The following is a 17685-nucleotide window of genomic DNA, read 5'->3' on the forward strand; positions in this document are numbered from 1 at the left end:
ACAGAAGTATCTAGGTTAGGCTTGTATTTCGGGCACAGCATTAGTACAAGAGGTAACCTTTTAGAACAATGCGCGAATACTCCAAAGTAAGAATATCGGGAGTTTTTGCTAATGTCTCATTCTGCCGACAGCTCGTGAACGCAGCATAAAATTAAATTTCGGTCACGTGGGCCTCCCTGCGCATACTCTGTTATCACGGACTGGGGTTGACAATACATCCGGAAGACAGATGAAATATACCAAACATACATTTTCTCCCATGCTTGTTGAAAGTGCAGTAATAACACTTGTGTAAATGGTGGACTGAGGTTATTGAAAGCCCATGAAAGTCTCAATGAGGAAACAGCGCAAGAAATAATCAAAGTCCAGAGTGACAAGAGCAACAGCTCGTTTGTACCCTTCATTACAGGTAACAAGAAAAGGCGATATTCGGCTGAAGCGTGGACACAGCAGGTAAGACCTGTCCTTTCTCATTTTTAACTACACGAGTAAGTGATTAATACTGTCGTTAAAGGGATTATTACTTGTTGTCTTTTCTTTGCGAGAGTTTGAGTTCATGTCATCCCTCTTAAACGTCATCTCTTCAGAGCCATCTTGGTCGCTGTAAAAAAAAAAAAAAAAAAAAAAGAGAAAAACCTGAGAGGGTTCTGTTGAAGATATAAAGATGCTGTACTAAACTTTGAATGAAGTGACCACAAAATACTTTTATTGCGAAGGTTTTAATGGTTACATTTATTATTCACAAAAGTCTTTTTTGGAAAATACTCACTGTCTTCGTTCAAGACAAGACTTTATAAAGTTACATAAAAACCAAAAATATATCATGGTAACAGAGTACATTTATCCAGCTACTACACAAGTATAAAATTTATTGAGATATTTGTACTTTCCTTTCTTTTCTTTAATTCTCCAGGTCTATGAAACGGTGAATCATGAGGCTAACAGGTGGGTTTAACTTTCCATCACATTCCTGGGGGAACTTGTTGGTCCAGTGATAATACCATGTGTCTTTTATCTGAAGTGGTGGGTCCTATTTCCCTTGACAGGCCCCCTGAGAGTTGTGGCTGTGCTGCTGTTGGTGGGGCTCACCTGGCTGCTGGCTAACACTTTATTTGGAGGGGAGAGTGGTACATCTGTGCGGCATTTCTTCAGCGGTAAGAGAAGTAGTTCTCAAACGATTAATTGATTAGGTAATTGACATAAAATGTATTGAACATTCATTGGTTCTAGCTGCTAAATCTGACGAGTTTGGCAGTTTTTCTGCTTTGAGGCAAACAGCACTACAGAACCGCTTTTCTCAACAGACTCAAATGCACCACAGGTTTTGATTACACTGCTAAATAACTGACAACAACTGTGAGTAGAAACTCAAGTCATAACTTCCCTTTTGAGTTTCTACTGACAGTTATTGAATATGAACATTGGGTTGATCTTGATGAATTTTGACAGAGTCTGTGTATAAAATAATCAAACAAAGCTTTCCTGATATAAGTCAATCAATTTGAGTCTAAAACTTTTTCTTTATTTTTTTCAGGTGCAAGTGAGGAACCAACACCTGGTAAATACAGGAAACAGTATAAATGACTCTTCAGTCACGCATCACATTGATAATGTTGCAATCTTATATTCCTCCTTATCACCACCAACTAATGTTTCATATATTTTAGCTGAAACCCGTCCTCGAAGGTATAAATGTGGACTTTCAGCCCCCTGTCCCCCGAAACATTTGGCTTTCCGCCTGGTGTCTGGTGCTGCCAACGTCATCGGCCCCAAAATCTGCCTCGAGGACAAGATGTGAGATTCAGTGGTTACCAATTCCTCTCTGTTCATCTATGTTTTTATCTCCCCTACTGTTTCCTTCGTTTGTTTGTTTTGTTTTTGTTTCACTCTCTGTTCCTTTTTTCCTCTGTGCTGTCATAACCAGGCCTACATGTCTGTCTGGGGAGCTGAATGCAAGTATTCTTTCAGACCGTCTGTCTGTCATCTCTTTGGTTCTGTCTGTAGTCTCTTTGTATTTCCTGTTGCTTCTTAAGTGCCAGGCAGTGTGTTAAAGTGTGTAGATTAATTAATGTGTATGTGCCACACAGGGACGTGTTCTCCTGAAGCGTCTCAGCTAGTGCTTCAACCTCTTGTGTGCGTCTGTCACAGGTTGGTGAGCAGTGTGAAGAACAACGTTGGCAGAGGATTAAACATAGCTTTGGTGAATGGTAGGAGTGACATTCCTGACCTTTTTAACAGACTGTGTGGTATTGATATTTTAAGTTCTTGTTAATTTTGTTCCTGTAACATCTGGCTGATGATTTTGTGCTTCAGGGGTAACAGGAGAGCTATTGGACACAAAGACATTTGATATGTGGGCGGGAGGTAATAAATACCGGACACAAATGCATGTTTCACATCTGGTACATACTGTCTGTCTACAATAACGATCCGTAAACAACAGTTCATAGCTCATCTGATGTTCGTTCTCAGATGTTTCTGACCTGTTGAAGTTTCTGCGGCCGCTCCATGAAGGAACGCTCGTGTTCGTGGCTTCCTTTGACGATCCAGCTACAAAGTAAGAATCCATGACGTGATATCTGTTCCAGTTCCACACCCCTCGCTTTTCCTCTTAGAAACACCTCAAAGCAATTTTCATACATAAATTGTCGGTCCTGGATATTTCATCTCATAAAACCTTTTGTGGATAAAAATAATTATATGGCATTGCTACAGAAAATAGGTTTTGTAACAGCAGAGCCCATGTCCAGCCAGCTTTATAAACCAAAAGCTGGTGCCTATCAGTTCATCTGTTGAAAAACAAATCTTGTGCACAATAAGAATATAGCATTAAAGCACAGAAAACAGTTTGCTAGTTAGAGTTGCCATACCAGCCACCAGTTAACATGAGGATTCACTGGCTCAACAAAATGCTACAAATGTATTAATGTGCATTTGGGACAGCTGTCTCTGACATTTAGCACTCCAAAAGAGCAAAAGCTCCAATTATCACTGAAGGAGTTTAGCAGTGCAGTCAAGAATGATAATTTGAAGACAAAATGGCCTGTGGGTGACAGTGTGCCCTTGTGGTGTCAGGAGTCAAGATTTTATTTTAATATTACATTCACTTGACATCTGGTGGCTCGCACATTAGTTATAGAACACTTAATGCCATTAGGCGAAACAAAATGAGCATAATCATCAAATCTTCCCTCATGTCCTCAATATCTTATGGTATAAAAACCTATCAGAGTTATAAAGTGGTTAAACCTCAGCTAAACCATGAAGTGCTGTTGAGACTTTGATAAAGCCCAGGAGTAGCCGACTGAGAGATGGTAAGAGCCTGCATTTAATTTCAACATAAACTTTTAACAGAGGTCAAGCACTTATGGATGACCCGTAAGCCTCTTGCTCAGAAGAACAGCCAACCTACTTAATAAACATTAACCTGTCACCTTATCCTCATTTGCGGTGGCAGGCTGAACGACGAGTCTCGACGTCTGTTTGAGGAGCTTGGGAGCACGGCAGTGAAGGAGCTGGCCTTCAGAGACAGCTGGGTGTTTGTTGGAGCCAAAGGCATCGAGAATAAGAGTCCTTTTGAGCAGGTATGTTCAAGTAACTACTTACACTGAACAAATTCTGGGGGTAGAATGGATCCGCTGCTTTAATGTGACGCTGATCTGCTTACAGTTAACTGCGTAACAGACGTCTAAAAAAAAAAGCCTAAATGTCCTTAAAAAGTCTGATGTTTGGATTCACTTTGAGACTTTTTTTTTTTTTTTTCAACCTCCTAGGCCGCAAAATTAAAGTGCGTATCGGAACGTGTGAAATTATGAATCTAACGACTTTAGCATAGGCTTTGGAAAACATTCTTGCTGATTTGTCCCTCACTCATGCTCATCCACAGTGAATATTAATCATTAAATTGCCACATTAGACTTCTAAAAAATATGAATTTGAAAACTCAGTCAGGTTTAGTCAGGTTTAGCATAGTAGATAGTATAGTAGGTTTAGCATAGTAGAAATTTTTTAATTGTGTTCAGCATTCAGTATATGAGCAACTGTTATGCCGTGAGAACCTGATCCCAGTGTGTTTGGTTAAAATCAGCTTCGTGTGCCTCTGGTTGCTCCCATTAGCGTATGAAAAACAGTAAGAGCAGCAACAAGTATGAAGGTTGGCCCGAGTCTCTGGAAATGGATGGCTGTATTCCCCTTCGTCCACCCCTGGAGGGATAACTCTGCACAGCTCCCTCACATACAGCACAGTAACACCTGGAGTAGCAGCAGTGGATCCAAATGACTGTTAGAAAGCCAAGGACCTGCTGAATGCCTGTCACCATCCAGGATTTGGGCCACATAACCCTTTGTTTTCCTGATCATGGCAGAGGCATGAGCTGACTTCAAAGATTGTTTTGAGAATTGATCTATTTAAAATTGCTGGAACCTGTTGTTGAAGATTTGTGCATTAAGCTTTGTGAGCTGCGTTTGAACTAAAGTAATGTTGTAGAATAAAGGAAAATGTTTGTGTCAGGTTAAGGGAAACTTGAGAGGCCAAATGTTTGATGACCAAAGTTTAACAGTGACTAGTGAATGAGAACACCTGGAGTAGGTCTTCCAAAGCCATTGTAGGAGGGGATATATTTCCTCTCTTCAAGGCTGACTGTAGGGTGTCATTATGTGTGCTTGAGCAACAGGAATTTTTATGTTCATCAGGCAAAAAACACACCAAACTAGTTTCACACTAAGGCATTTGGAAACCTAACCCAGATCAGCACAAGGAAAACATTTGAGGTACTCTAGTAGTTTAAAGTTCTTCTAAGATCCAGGTCTGTGTGCAGATTTATATTTAAATACGTTAATATATTTTCATCCTGTGATGTATATGATTCTGTGATATTGATATGCATAGTGTTAGCTGCCATTGTTTCCTTAGAACTTGATGCGCAGCAGTTATTGCTTGCCATGTGTTTACAGATTTATTTAGACAAATTTGCCGTTGGCCATTTCCTTTTGATAAACCTATTTATTTTAATACTTCATTTAAAAAAAAAAAAAAACACAGCCAGGCAGATTAACTGTCATCTGTTCATCATAACACTGCCCATGGTTTTAATGTTGTCTCAGGCCTGCGAGCATCTTTCCACTGAGTGCTTTGTTTAAAAGATTCAACCAAAATGTGTGGTTGTGTATGCTGTTTTTTTAAAAAATGTTGAATGTATCCACCTGGCGTCTTGCAAGCCTACCATGAAGGAAGTGTTTGATGCTTAAAAACAAAAAGATAATTTTATATAAATGGTTAGCATTTCGTCTGGATCAAGTTTATGTAACCTCTAAGTGTAAAGATTTTCTACAAAGCATCCAGTCTGTGTTTATATTGTGACAATGCTGACGAATAAAAAAAAAATGTCAGTATATTATTTTGTGTTTTTATTCCCTTGGGTCCTGAGTGGTCTTAAGTCCACTGTCATACTTGAAGAAATTCACTAGATGGCGACAAAAAAGTCAAAGTCTCACAGGGGTTACTCAGTTCATTCTGCTCAAGGCATGTGCTTCACTAAGCATACGCCTTGGTGGGGATAAAGGCTGCAGACTGAATGTGGAAGATTTCAGGTTTGACAGTGAATTGAGCCACAGCACAGGACCGCGTCGCCCATTGAATCGGTAGACTAACATAACAATGACAAACACGATGAATTTCATTGTTCCATTGAAATGTGTTATGGGGCCTTCAAGTGCTCTTAGAAAAATTGTGATTTCGACTTGTATGTTTAAGAAAGAGTTTAATGTTCTCAAGAACTCTCTCTCTTTCTCTCTCTCTCTCTATACATATACATGCATATATATGTATAATTATTATTTTATATACATATATAAATTATATTTATTTATTCCCCTCGTGGGAATTAAGTGACACAACAGCAAGACTTGAACTCTATACTCTGTACTACACACATTATAAGCATAAGTAAAATGTGGTAACTAAATATAGTCTTTATTGTCCCAGGATTGAATCCAGAATCCACATCTCACAAAAAAAGGTGGACATATGGTCATATATCCACATACACACTGATGCCTCAATACTTAAACACTGACCAGTGGTGGAAAGTAAAGCAAGAAGCAGGCCTATATGTACATGTACTGTACCTCAGTAAATTTTTGAGCAACCTGTCCATTACTTGAGTATTTCCATTTTATCCTACTTTATACTTGCACTCTACATTTCAGAGGGCTATATTGTACTTTTTATCCACTTCCTATCATTGGATATCTATAGTTGCTCGTTACATTTTTAAACATACAAAGCATAATTTGCATAGAAGATGTCATGTCATGTTACAGAATAAACTACAGTATATAAATTATTTAAAATTAGCTCCATCTCGACCAACTACAACAGTAAAATGCTGCATTCATAATAATCCAATATAATATACTGTATAACAGTCTAAAACTTGCTTACATTAAGTATTTTTTTTTTACTTCTGATGCTTTAGGTACATTTTTTAGATAGTAAGTCTGTACTTTTAATAATGTAAGACTTGAAATGCAGGACTTGTAATGGAGTATTTTATTTTATTTTACCACTGATGCTCATACACACAGACAGCATAATGTTTTAGCATAATTTGCAGGCTAGTTATTGTCAATTATGGGAAAACAGTTGAATGACAACAGCTGCTGACCTGAAGCTGAAGCTTACGAGGAGCAGTGAATGCAGCATCAAAGTCACATAACAAGCGGTTGGTATAAACACGTAGCGTCGCTGCCCTCTTGTGGTGGAGGCAGCTAACTGCAGGTTTTGTTGAGGATGATGATGATGAGCCTTGTGGCAAGTGAGAACGGGCAGGCAGAGCGCCTCAGTACACACGAGAACCTGCTGAAGGCCGTCGGAGTCGTGCGTTGTAAATTATGTACATAAGTTACTGATATTATTCGGGTGCACATGAATGGCCAGTCGCACAACTCGCCGACACACCGAGCAGCGAGTGGGAAAATCTGTGAACCAACGAGGAGCATCGTCTGAACTGGAACACGTACACCAAGTGCTCTGTGCCTGTCTCTCACACAGACCGAGGCTCGACGGCTCCGGTGGGGATTTTCAAGTCGACAGCACCGCGGCAAGCGTATGAAATGTAAAGAGAAAAAGAAACGGACCCGCGAATTTTTTCTAAAGCTTTTTGTAAATGTATTTTTTCAGTGGGTGTAAAATAATTTTGTAGGCAGAAAGCCCATTGTAAATCTTGTGTAATAACGTTTGTAAATAGCTATAGGAATAATAATAATAATAATAATAATAATAAAAAAATTCTGTTATCATTGAGTTAGCTAGCTATCTGGGCTAAGCAGCTTCTTTATTTTAAATAAGTATATCGCTGGACCGACGAGCTACGATGTTGCATTTGGGTGAGTGATGTTTGTTGTTATTTTCTATTACACTACCAATAGTAATTTTCGTTACATTGTGCTGTCATTCCAAGACTGTGATCCCCTGTCAGACATTATTATTATTGCTATTATTTTTTCCAGTCTCTTAAAGCACTACAAGGCAGCTTATTAGGTATTTATCCTCTCCCATGGCAGCTTATTATTCTGACATAAATTATGCTGTGTAAAAACACTCAAGTCAAGTGCAGACCTGCGGGCAGGCTCGCTGACAGGCCCTCAGACACCAACAGTTTAGCGCATTATTTGAATGATTTGCCTGTGCTCAGACTTAAGGCCAGGAGGTTTGGGGATTTTGATTTGTGGTGGTGTCAGTCGTCTCAGCCACCACGTTCTTGCCCTGTATGGTGATTGTACTTTGTGTCTTTCACCGTTTGCCTGACGCTTATAAAGTCAGCTGAGCTGCCAGCTGGCCAATAGCTGTACTTCATGGTGCTTGCATGTCTAGGTATCGCTGTGTTGTATATGCTGTAGCCTATAAATAACGTACATTAATTGTATTTTGCTCCAGAGCCAGTGAACACTGCATGGCCGTTCACATCATGGTGTCTGTGCTTTAAACACACGTACAGTAGAGAATTAAATTTTCATCCATGTCTCTTATACGTAGCAAAAGTACATTAATTGTTGTGATTGCATATGGTTTCCATAAATTATGTATAATGCTAATCTTCCCCTCCCCAACTCCTGTATTGATATTTTATAGATATAAACAAAACAATGCATCTGATAGTCCCACTGAGAGGAATAGTGGAGTACTCAAAACATTAGGAGGATGCTGTCTCTCCTCAAAACGGCTGACAGCTGCTAAACTACTGAAATCAACACTTTGCTGATCTCTGAGTACTCCGTCATCCATAAATGTTCAGACACCATTTGCAGGAATAAAGTGCGGCTCAGTTGTTGATATGAGCTCCAGGAGTAGTAAGCCACTTTAGTAACATGTAATCCTGATTCATCATTGGCTGATTAAGGAGCCTTTCTCTCACCTGGATTAGAGGAATCCTTTGGTATGGGATGGTTTTGCTCGGTGAAGGGAATAAAAGAGAACAAAAAGGGGGGTTAGATAACACATATTCCCTCTGTCTCTCTTTCTCTCTCTGTCAGTGAACAGTACTCTGTGTGTGCTACCTACACTCCACTCTCCCATGCTTGACCTGGATTGGACAATAGTCCTTGTTGTGTTTTCAGCCTTGAGTTTCCCTAATGGGAAGAGAACAATCATTGTGTGTTTGATTCTAGTGGCCAAGATTTGATATTTTTCATCAGATTGCAAAACGCCGCATAGACCGAAGACAGACAGGGAAGCAGCATGTGCTGAACCAAGTTGTGCGATCAGTTTTAATCAGTTTAGGAGCGGTTTTAATTTCATTGTCTTTTCTTGTTCAACTGGGCAATCGCTGTTCTTAAATGTCTGTGTTGGATTTAGCTTTTCAGGGTGATCTTTAAGACATTAACTTTGAATTTGTAGCGTTCTCTCTTCCCTAGCTGTGCATGTTGCGTAGCGCTTGTCCTGAACATTGTAATTAATTGTAATTGTGCCACACAATCATCAGTCTGAGTCTGACAGCCTCCTGTTTTTCAATGCGACAGCAGCACAGACAAAGTCAGCCCTTTGAAGGTTTACACCTGCCACTTACAGTAATGTATCCTGGTGTGACTGTATGGCCTGTTAGACACAGCCTCACTGAACAAATGTGGTCTTTGTTTTTACCTTCCAGTGTGGTCAACAGCTGAGCTGCAGAGTTCAGATGCAGACCTCTGATCTTCACAATAGTTGCTGCTTGACATCGGGCCCATTTGAATTTTGGTCCAGCAGCTCTCAGAACTTTTGCCACCTCTGCCCCGACTCCCCACATCAATCGGCCTCTGTCTCCTCTGTAAATCTCTGGGGGATAAACGCTGAATTGGAAAATGACTGGAAAGATTTAATGTTGCATTAATCATATTTTAGAAAGGTTGTTGTTACAGGTAGGTGATCTACACAGCACTGAGTCAACTAAATTCAATCAGATTTTTATGGCTCCACGCTGGCGACAGTCGGGGCCGGAGGCATTATGTTTTCGGGTTGTCCATCCCGTTCTCGTGAATGCCATATCTCACAAATGGCTTGAGTGAATTTCTTCAAATTTGGCACAAACATTCACTTGGACTTAAGGATGAGCTGATACGATTTTGGTGGCCATAGGTCAAAGTTCAATGTCACAGTGACCTCAGGTTCTTGTGATTGCAATATATCAGGAATGCTTAGAGGGAATTTCATTACATCTGGCACAAACATTCACTTGGACTCAAGGATGAACTGATTTAGGTCAAAGGTCAAGGTCACTGTGACCTCACAAAACATTTTTTTGGCCATAACTTACAAATTCACATGCTAGTTATGGCACAATTTAACATAAATATCTAACAGGATAAAGTGATGATGTCGAAGGTCAAAGGTCAACTTCACTTTGACATGATAATGTTCTGAAAAAACACTGGCCATTATTCAATGCTGTAACTCAGGAGGGGGAGATTGTAACCATGTTCCCTGCATCTTCTCTGGTTGGCAGAGGCACACAACCACGAGGCGGTAATTCTGGTTCATATTGTCTCCAGCTAAGTGTCACTGCTGAACCTGCCTTGGTATAACAAAGCTCACTCAGCCTAGTGACCAACAAAGGGGTAATATAACTACTGTAGCTGGCAGCTGAAGAAGAAACCTTGTTAAAAGACTTTAGCATACACATATTTGCGCACATGTGCTATCATAACTTTACAACTGAATTCTAACTGACTGCACATGCAAGCAGTTAGAAGTTTGCAGTTTAACTTTTATAGTATTAGTATGAGGCTTTTTTTTTTTTTGTAGAGCAAACCAGTACCTCTCCCTTGGCGCTGCTCTCAGACTGACACTGGACATACCAACGGAAACTATTCCTATGCTAATGTAATCACCTCATGTTTTAAGCCTTGTTCAACAACTAAAAGTATTCCTCCTCCTCCTCCCCTCCTCCTCTCCTCTCCTCCTCCTCCCCTCCTCCTCTCCTCTCCTCTCCTCTCCTCTCCTCTCTTTGCACAACTGTAGCTGCTTTTGTTCAGGCAGAAATTTAGCTATAGTCACTGCTTTCATTCACACAAACATTGGCACATATTTTATCAGGCAAAATCCCCCCCAGCCCACTTTTTGTCTGTGCCACCCCCCTCTCTTTATCTCTCTCTTGTTCTCTTTCACACACACATTTTTCCCACCCCTTCTACTAGCCGGCCCCCCTCGCGCCATCTCTCCTTCCCTCTCTCTCTGTTTGAAACTCTGCTGCCCGCTTGCTCCCACCAACTACAATCCCTTCCTGTCCCCCTCGCCATTTTTTATTCACTCTTTTCATCTACATGTCCCCCTCAATTGCAAAAACGCCGCTGTCTGCGTGCGCGCACGCACACAGAGTCCCCCGGCTCGTCCTTTGTCTGCCTGCCTAATTTTCCAGCGGCAGTTTAGTTCCAGGGGATTAATGTGTGTATCCCCATGAAGTACAGGATGAAAAAAGTACAAAAAGTGCAATGATTTTGACTTTGATGTGTGCACTTTTGGGAAAGAGTACGTTTATGTAGTGTGTCTCTGTCCTTGTCTTTAAACTTTGGGTGCAGATGACAAAAAATTCAAGCAAAAACAAACATGACCTTCAGTGGGTTTTCAGAATAGAATAGAAATCACATCCTTGGCAGTCATGAAGCAAAGGTGTCATAATGATTTTCGATGCACATTTCAGAAATGATTAGGCAGCTGCAGGTGTTCAGCCCATGCAGGAGCCTCACAGAAGCCTGGAGGGCAGGCAGAGTGCGTCAGATGTTCAGTTCTCATGTAATCCATAACAGATAGAAAAATGAACAGACAATGATTGTGACATGTGAATTTGATGTCCATTAGATACTGGAGTCATTTTGCTGCCGAAGCGAGATGTCACAGTTTCAGCTGTGGCGTAGGTTTTGTTATCTTCAACTTTGGTTTACCACGTTTGCCCACATGGGCAGTTGCTTGGTCATTTGGCTGGTGTCAGGAAATTCCTCTCGGCATTCTTTCATTGAAAGGGGACATGCAGTTTGGGTGCGAGTGAGGGTTTGCTTTTGATGTGTGTGTGGTTGTGTGGTTGTGTGTGTCCGTGTGTGTGTTTCTGTCCGTGTATAAAAGATAGAAAGAGTGTGAGATGAACAGAGAGAGAAAAAAAGAGTGAAACACAAAGTTTGTTCTAGCCCACCGGTGTGTGTCTGACATCTGTATCTGTGTGTATGTCTATGTTTGTGTGTTTGGAAGGGAGACTGGGTGGGTGTGAGAGACAGTGATGGGGTTGAACGTGTTTGATGTGCTGTGATAACTCTGTCCGGTATGTGGCTTTCATGGGAACTCCTTGCCCTGGGGACATAGGCGAATAAGCTCCTGTTTAAAGGGCAACTTCCCTCTCTTTATCGCCTGTTGTTTTTCCCCCCTTTATGTTCTGCACATCCTGTTAGCCTTTACCTTTTTTAGTCTCACTGTACACTACTGTCTCACTGTATACTCTGGGTCACCCAAATGCAAATCATTTTCCCTTTAGTTGTGGTCATTGTATATGAAGTCTAAGATCAGTAGTTTGTTCTCTGTTATTTATGTTTGTTGTGCAAAAATAAGTATTTGGGTTTGGTTGATTTTTTTAAAAATAATCTTGAATTTAATACCTTTGAGTTTTCAGTTGATGGTTTGACAAAAAATAATTGAATACATCACCTTGAATTCAGGGAAGTTGTGTTGAATATTTTTTCGCTGTCTCCTGACTTGAATATGATTGCTTGCACAACAGCCACAGCCCTTTTGTTGCAGTGGGTTGGACAATATGATGATGTACACAATATAACCGAGAAAAGACAGAGACTTTGCGATGCAGTTTCTGTGTTAAGCAGTTAGCTCTGTAATATTGGAGGCAGTATCAGACCATCATGGGCTTCATAGCAGAACTGCTTTGTGGCAATATTGAGTTTGCAGGATTTTACATAATAACAGTGAAGTACATTGATTCATGAGGTACTTGATTAACAGGTTTAGCTAAAGACCTGCCCATTTGGTTATATTATCTGTTTCTCTTTTCCAGAAAGTTACCCATATATATCAGTATACGCTATCACTTTTCCAGTTTAAAATTTAAATTACAATTACAATTAATAACAATGAATTTAAAATTACAAACAGTGTCATGTAATAGATGATTTAAGCCATATTGACCACCCGTATGTGTTGATGATAATGGCATTAGTTGTGGAGTGTGTTGTGGGAGACTACCAGCTTAATGCTGATTACAGGTTGTCTCTTAGAGAATGTGTCTATGTCTTGAGAATGTTGCAGAACTGGAAATCTTTCTTGTTCCCTGGGAGCGTCTTAGCAGTTGGTCTATATCAGCCTATTGTGCCTTTAATTTGACTGACAGCTACTAGCATTGCACATCAGACTCCTTTGCTTTGAGCCTGGAGAGACAACAGGCTTGATGTGAGTGTTAATGACCACATTATAAAAGAGATAATAGCTGCTGTGAGCCACTAGAAGAGCCCCCGGTGGTCAGGGTGGGCTTCGTTCATTAAAATTGAAGAAAAAGTCCAGACTTAATGCTGTGACTTTGACTGAGCCCGTCTGACAGTGAGTAACACATTTCAGGGGCCAAAACCGACTGTCCTTATGTGGTTCTTGTGGATGCCTCTAAGAGTGCTGTAACCCTAGACAGTGGTGCCTAATGACATTGGCCCTTGACAGTCCCACGTGTTCATTTGTAAAGTAATATGTGTTGTAAACTAATATGCATAGTGAACTAATACCCTGACACCAACTGCACTTTTTACTTTCTGTTTACTGCACCATTACACTCCCAGGACAGCCACATTCCTTTAGTGCAGCTTTTGTTGTTGGCATACATTAGCACGTTCTCTTCCTGTAAGTTCACATCCTAAATCACAAATGGTGACTTTGGGTTTTACTGCACCCGTAATTGGTGGCCCAACCCTTTCCCCTAGATTGTGGCTTCAGAGTAACCTCGGGCTGGTGAGAGCTCATTGGCTGTCAGTAGGCAGAGGAGATATGATACCCAGGAAAAGATGGAGAGTGATAGAGGAGAAGTGAAGATAGGGATGTCAACATTTTCCCAGTTGCACACACACACACACACACACACACACACACACACACACACACACAATCCCAAACAGTGAATGAGTTATAGTATTGCAGGGAGATTGCCATGTCAGAGGAAACCTGCTGTGTTCAGTTTCACCTTCTGCTGGCAGAGCATAGTACGGAGGGACAATTTGAAACTGTGTCTTATCACCCTGCATGAATGGTTGACTTGAATCATAATCATAGTTGTGTATATTTATGAGCCCTTTGTTGCAGATGTGTGGTAGTCACTCCAGTACAGTTCCAGGACAGTCCCTCTGCGTATGAATTATTCACACTCAACCGGCCCATAGTTCACCATCCATATTTAATGGTTGGGATCGCATAGTAACTGCAGCTTTCTGTTGACTAATGGAGCTGTTGAGCACAACTTAAATCACAAGATAGAGATTAATGTGCACTTGATGGTTGATGAAGGCATGTGTAATTGTTGAGCAGGCTAGCTGCGTGTTCTTTGAAGACTCTGGTTTAAATGTCAGATTTTTGCCCATAACAAAGATGAAGCCTTTGTTTGGCAGATTAAGCAGGTGAAAGGATTGCTGTCCTATGTGGGCTCTGAAATATTCTTATACTGGTATTAGTTGGGCTGTCAGAGTTCTGAATTAATATTTCTACTTCCCGAAGTTTTACCTAGGGTCTGAGTGCTGGAAATATTTGCACGAATTATGGAGATCTTCAAAATCTATTTGCATTTGTTTTTCTTTAATGTTTGCAGCGTTTTTTCTTCAGAGTGAGCTTAATTGGTAAAAATGCATTAGCAGAAGTTTTATAGGTTTTATTTATTTATATATTTTGGCAAGAATTAGCAGTGATTGGTCTTACAAGAAAGAGCTGTTAAATCAGTTATTCTTCTTAGTCGAACGCTTCAGCATATGAAATGCTGATTGAATGCAAAACTGCAAGATTGAAATCCCATATTGTCCAATTTACACATATATTGTCTTCCTAAGACTGACTGGGCTACTCTGCCGGTCCTTTTCCTTACAAGGGTCCTGTGAGGAGTCTTCAGGCTACGTTTTTGATGTTGGTTCATTTCATCCCTGTGAAGTTTAGGGCAACCTCTGACCTATTCAAATGTATCTCATCAAATATAATCAGTTTTTTACTTGCATTCTTATCTAGAGAGCTATAAATTTCATCAACATGACAGCAATTCTCTCCTCTGACTGTCTGAATATTAATGAAATGTTTTGTTTATGTCTTGCAGGGTTTACTTGAAGATATTCTCACAACAGTTTGAAAGAAAAACACTGCAGCTTTCCCAGCAGACTCCTGGTTTAGTGTGTTAGTAAGAGCTGGGAGACGTGTGTGTTTTTTTGTTTTTTTGTTGTTTTTTTTTTCATTCGTACTGCACCTAAGTGGGATATGAAGAAAATGTAGGAAATGGTGCGGGGGAAAGTGAGGACAGAATCTATCCTCAAACAGCTGTGGTCTCACCTTCCTGTGCTACCGTAAAGAATCAAAGAAAAGGAGACAGAGAGGAAGAGAACGGAGGAAAAGTGGGAGAGGGTCACCAGTTTGACCAAGGACGGGCTTCAGTCATCAGCAGCACTGGAAAAGCAGCCTGATAAACTAAAAGGAGTGAGTGGGTGACCACAGAAAGAGAGAGAGACGGGGACTGACGGAGGAGCAAAGGTTTGGAGGAGGAGGAGGTCTAGGAGGGGTGGGAAAGGCCATTCCCCATGGCTACTGACCCAGGAGAGCCCACAGGCACCGAGGACTCCTCGGAGAAACCTGATGGACAAAGGGAGGAGGACACGGAGCGGGAGGGCAGGGCCGACCAACAGAGGGAGAGGACACACAGCACCCCCTCAGACCTCTCCTCCTCCCAGACTCAGGAGAGGAGAGCGACAGGAGGAGAGGATGGAGGAATCCGAGGAGGAGGAGGAGGAGGAGGGGAAGCCAGCCAGGAGGGCGAGGAGACTGCATTCAAACCGATTTCATTCTCCACGCCCTCCTTACCAGTTGACACTGGTCAGAAACGACTGAGGAGGGAGAAGCGCTTCTTCAGGAAGAGTGTTGAGATTTGTGATCAGGACGACGATGTGGAGGTGCCCCCCGAGGCACCCCACAGCGCCCCCCACCTGGAGCTGCGTTCCTCGGACTCAGTCTTCACCAGCAGTGCCCAGCAGCAAGGGGCTGCTTCATCCTGTGCTGCCCTGGGTCATGACCCTTCTTGTCCCAGTTCCAGCCAGGAGCCTGGCAAGGAAGCTCCTTCCTCCACACCCACCCACAGGGGGAAGGAGAGGGACCGTGAGCAGGAGGAGGAGGCAGAGATGAAGGCTGTGGCTACTTCTCCTGGAGGCAGGTTCCTCAAGTTTGATATTGAACTGGGCAGAGGAGCCTTCAAAACTGTGTATAAAGGCCTGGACACCGAGACTTGGGTGGAGGTGGCTTGGTGTGAACTTCAGGTAAGACAAACTGTTTCCTTTTCTTTCAAACCATCAGTATATATAATTATAAATACTGCATTGTCTGGCACAATTAGCTGAAAGATGAAATAAGGCCAAAATAATCAGTGCACTTAAAGAATCCAGAATGTGTATACAAGGTGAGAGGTAAACGGAAATACTTTACATCAACAAATAATATTTCCAATTAGTGTGCTTCGGAGAACTCCAAGTCCCACGTTGTGCTTTTGAAGTGAATTGCATTAGATGTGTCCCAAGAGCACTTCCTCCTGAAATCTGGAAATCTCAGCACGTTGTCTGTTTGCTTTTCATACTGTGAGACTGCAGTTCAGTGGAGACCGGGGTGAAAGGGAGGAGCATCGCTTGTAGATGAGTGACAGCACAAAGTGAAAGTGAAAGGCTTTGCCTTTTCTAGGGCTGTTATGAATAATAGAATCATAGGCTGTCAGAGCATCTTCTTGTTGTGATACGGTATCCTATTAGCAACAGCATTTCTGCTTTGGCTTGAATTCAAAGAATTCATTCATGAAACATAAGGGAACCATTGATCTTAGGTATTGTATTAGTGGCACTGTTTTCTAGGTGTAGTGTTTGAAATGAGGTTCCTCAGAGCTCTTGAAAATAAACATCTTGAAGGGTGCAGAAGGTGTATGTTTTCTATGATTAGTTAATTTATGGAAATTATTTTTTAAGCTAATTTTGTCACTAATCAAGCAGTCAACACATTTTAAAATGAGAAGTTATTGTTCTTATTATAAATTGAATATAATATATATGACTGGGCTGCTTTTAACATGGGTATAGCTGGGGCTACAGTACAGTACATGCAACAGCCTACTCTTGCCCATTGTGTAATATAATGAGGTATGAAATGGAAATAGTCATGTGAAAGGGAAGCTCTGAATGGGATGCATTTTGTGAGCACAGACTACATAGGAACACAGCAGCTAATTTAGGTGTAACAACAGCAAACATTACTGTAACTAACTCCTTGTCATGCATTGACATTGCAGTGGGAGGAAATGAATGAAATATGATCCATTTTTATACCAGAGGGTTACATACTGTAGCCAGTCGGCTTCATTATGCTCAGAAGTAATGAGAAACATTGTTAGATGGTGTGAATTCAAGATGTGGTGGGAGACAGACTTGTGGAGGAGAGAAGAAATGTGTCCCTCTGACTCTTGGCCTCACAATAGAGAGCAGTGTTATGGTAAGCCATCTGATTTGACTGCTGGCTTTGTGTGAGAAAAGTCAGTCATGTGTTTGGTTTGGAGCTAATTCCAAAACAAGAGCCTTGACTAATCCTTGAGATCAGGCCCTGTCTGTTGGACTAACAAGCAGCAGGCATGCCCCCATCACCTTTTCTGGTGTTACTCCAACACCTAGTGAATCAGCTTCACATCAACACTTCATATCATACTGCCACAGCTCCTGTTCAGCCCTATTCAAATGCTTGATCTGTCCTTTTTCCAAGAGATCTGCTCAGCCTCCAAAGGTGGCCCCTTTCACCTTCAGTAATAATGTTATCACTAATATGTTTTGCCACCAGACAGCATTCTTTTATGACACCATCAAAGGCACCGCACTGTATTTAGCCATGGCTCAGGAGTGTGAGCAAATCTGTGCTGGTAAAGCATTTTTTTTGAAAATGAAAAGACAGTAGGCTTAAGCTGA

The 17685-nt window shown here is 41.3% G+C and overlaps 2 protein-coding genes across 5 annotated transcripts in view; both read left to right on the forward strand.

Moving 5' to 3' along the window:
- The first annotated feature begins 186 nt into the window (after window positions 1-186).
- Window positions 187-5391, forward strand: fam3a (FAM3 metabolism regulating signaling molecule A). The gene is made up of 10 exons (XM_023427740.2): window positions 187-453; window positions 914-945; window positions 1047-1154; window positions 1535-1558; window positions 1668-1794; window positions 2149-2207; window positions 2314-2364; window positions 2473-2557; window positions 3458-3584; window positions 4117-5391. The coding sequence occupies exons 2-10, from the start codon at window positions 933-935 to the stop codon at window positions 4213-4215; spliced, it is 693 nt and encodes a 230-aa protein (XP_023283508.1). The 5' UTR covers window positions 187-453; window positions 914-932; the 3' UTR covers window positions 4216-5391.
- Window positions 5392-6808: 1417 nt separating this feature from the next.
- wnk3 (WNK lysine deficient protein kinase 3) overlaps window positions 6809-17685 on the forward strand; it is a 37353-nt gene continuing 26476 nt past the window's right edge. For 2 of the 4 annotated variants that reach the window (XM_023427599.2, XM_087179593.1), the window contains exons 1-2: window positions 6809-7386; window positions 14805-16008. In XM_023427599.2, coding sequence (XP_023283367.2) covers window positions 15280-16008 — 729 coding nt within the window. In that variant the 5' untranslated portion in view covers window positions 6809-7386; window positions 14805-15279. The remainder of the gene's footprint in view (window positions 7387-14804; window positions 16009-17685) is intronic. The other 2 variants (XM_087179594.1, XM_087179595.1) reach the window with 1 other exon arrangement.

Source organism: Seriola lalandi, unplaced genomic scaffold (assembly GCF_002814215.2).
Source record: "Seriola lalandi dorsalis isolate HSWRI2012SDOR001 ecotype SW California unplaced genomic scaffold, Sedor1 jcf7180002054861, whole genome shotgun sequence".
Taxonomy (NCBI): Eukaryota; Metazoa; Chordata; class Actinopteri; order Carangiformes; family Carangidae; genus Seriola; species Seriola lalandi.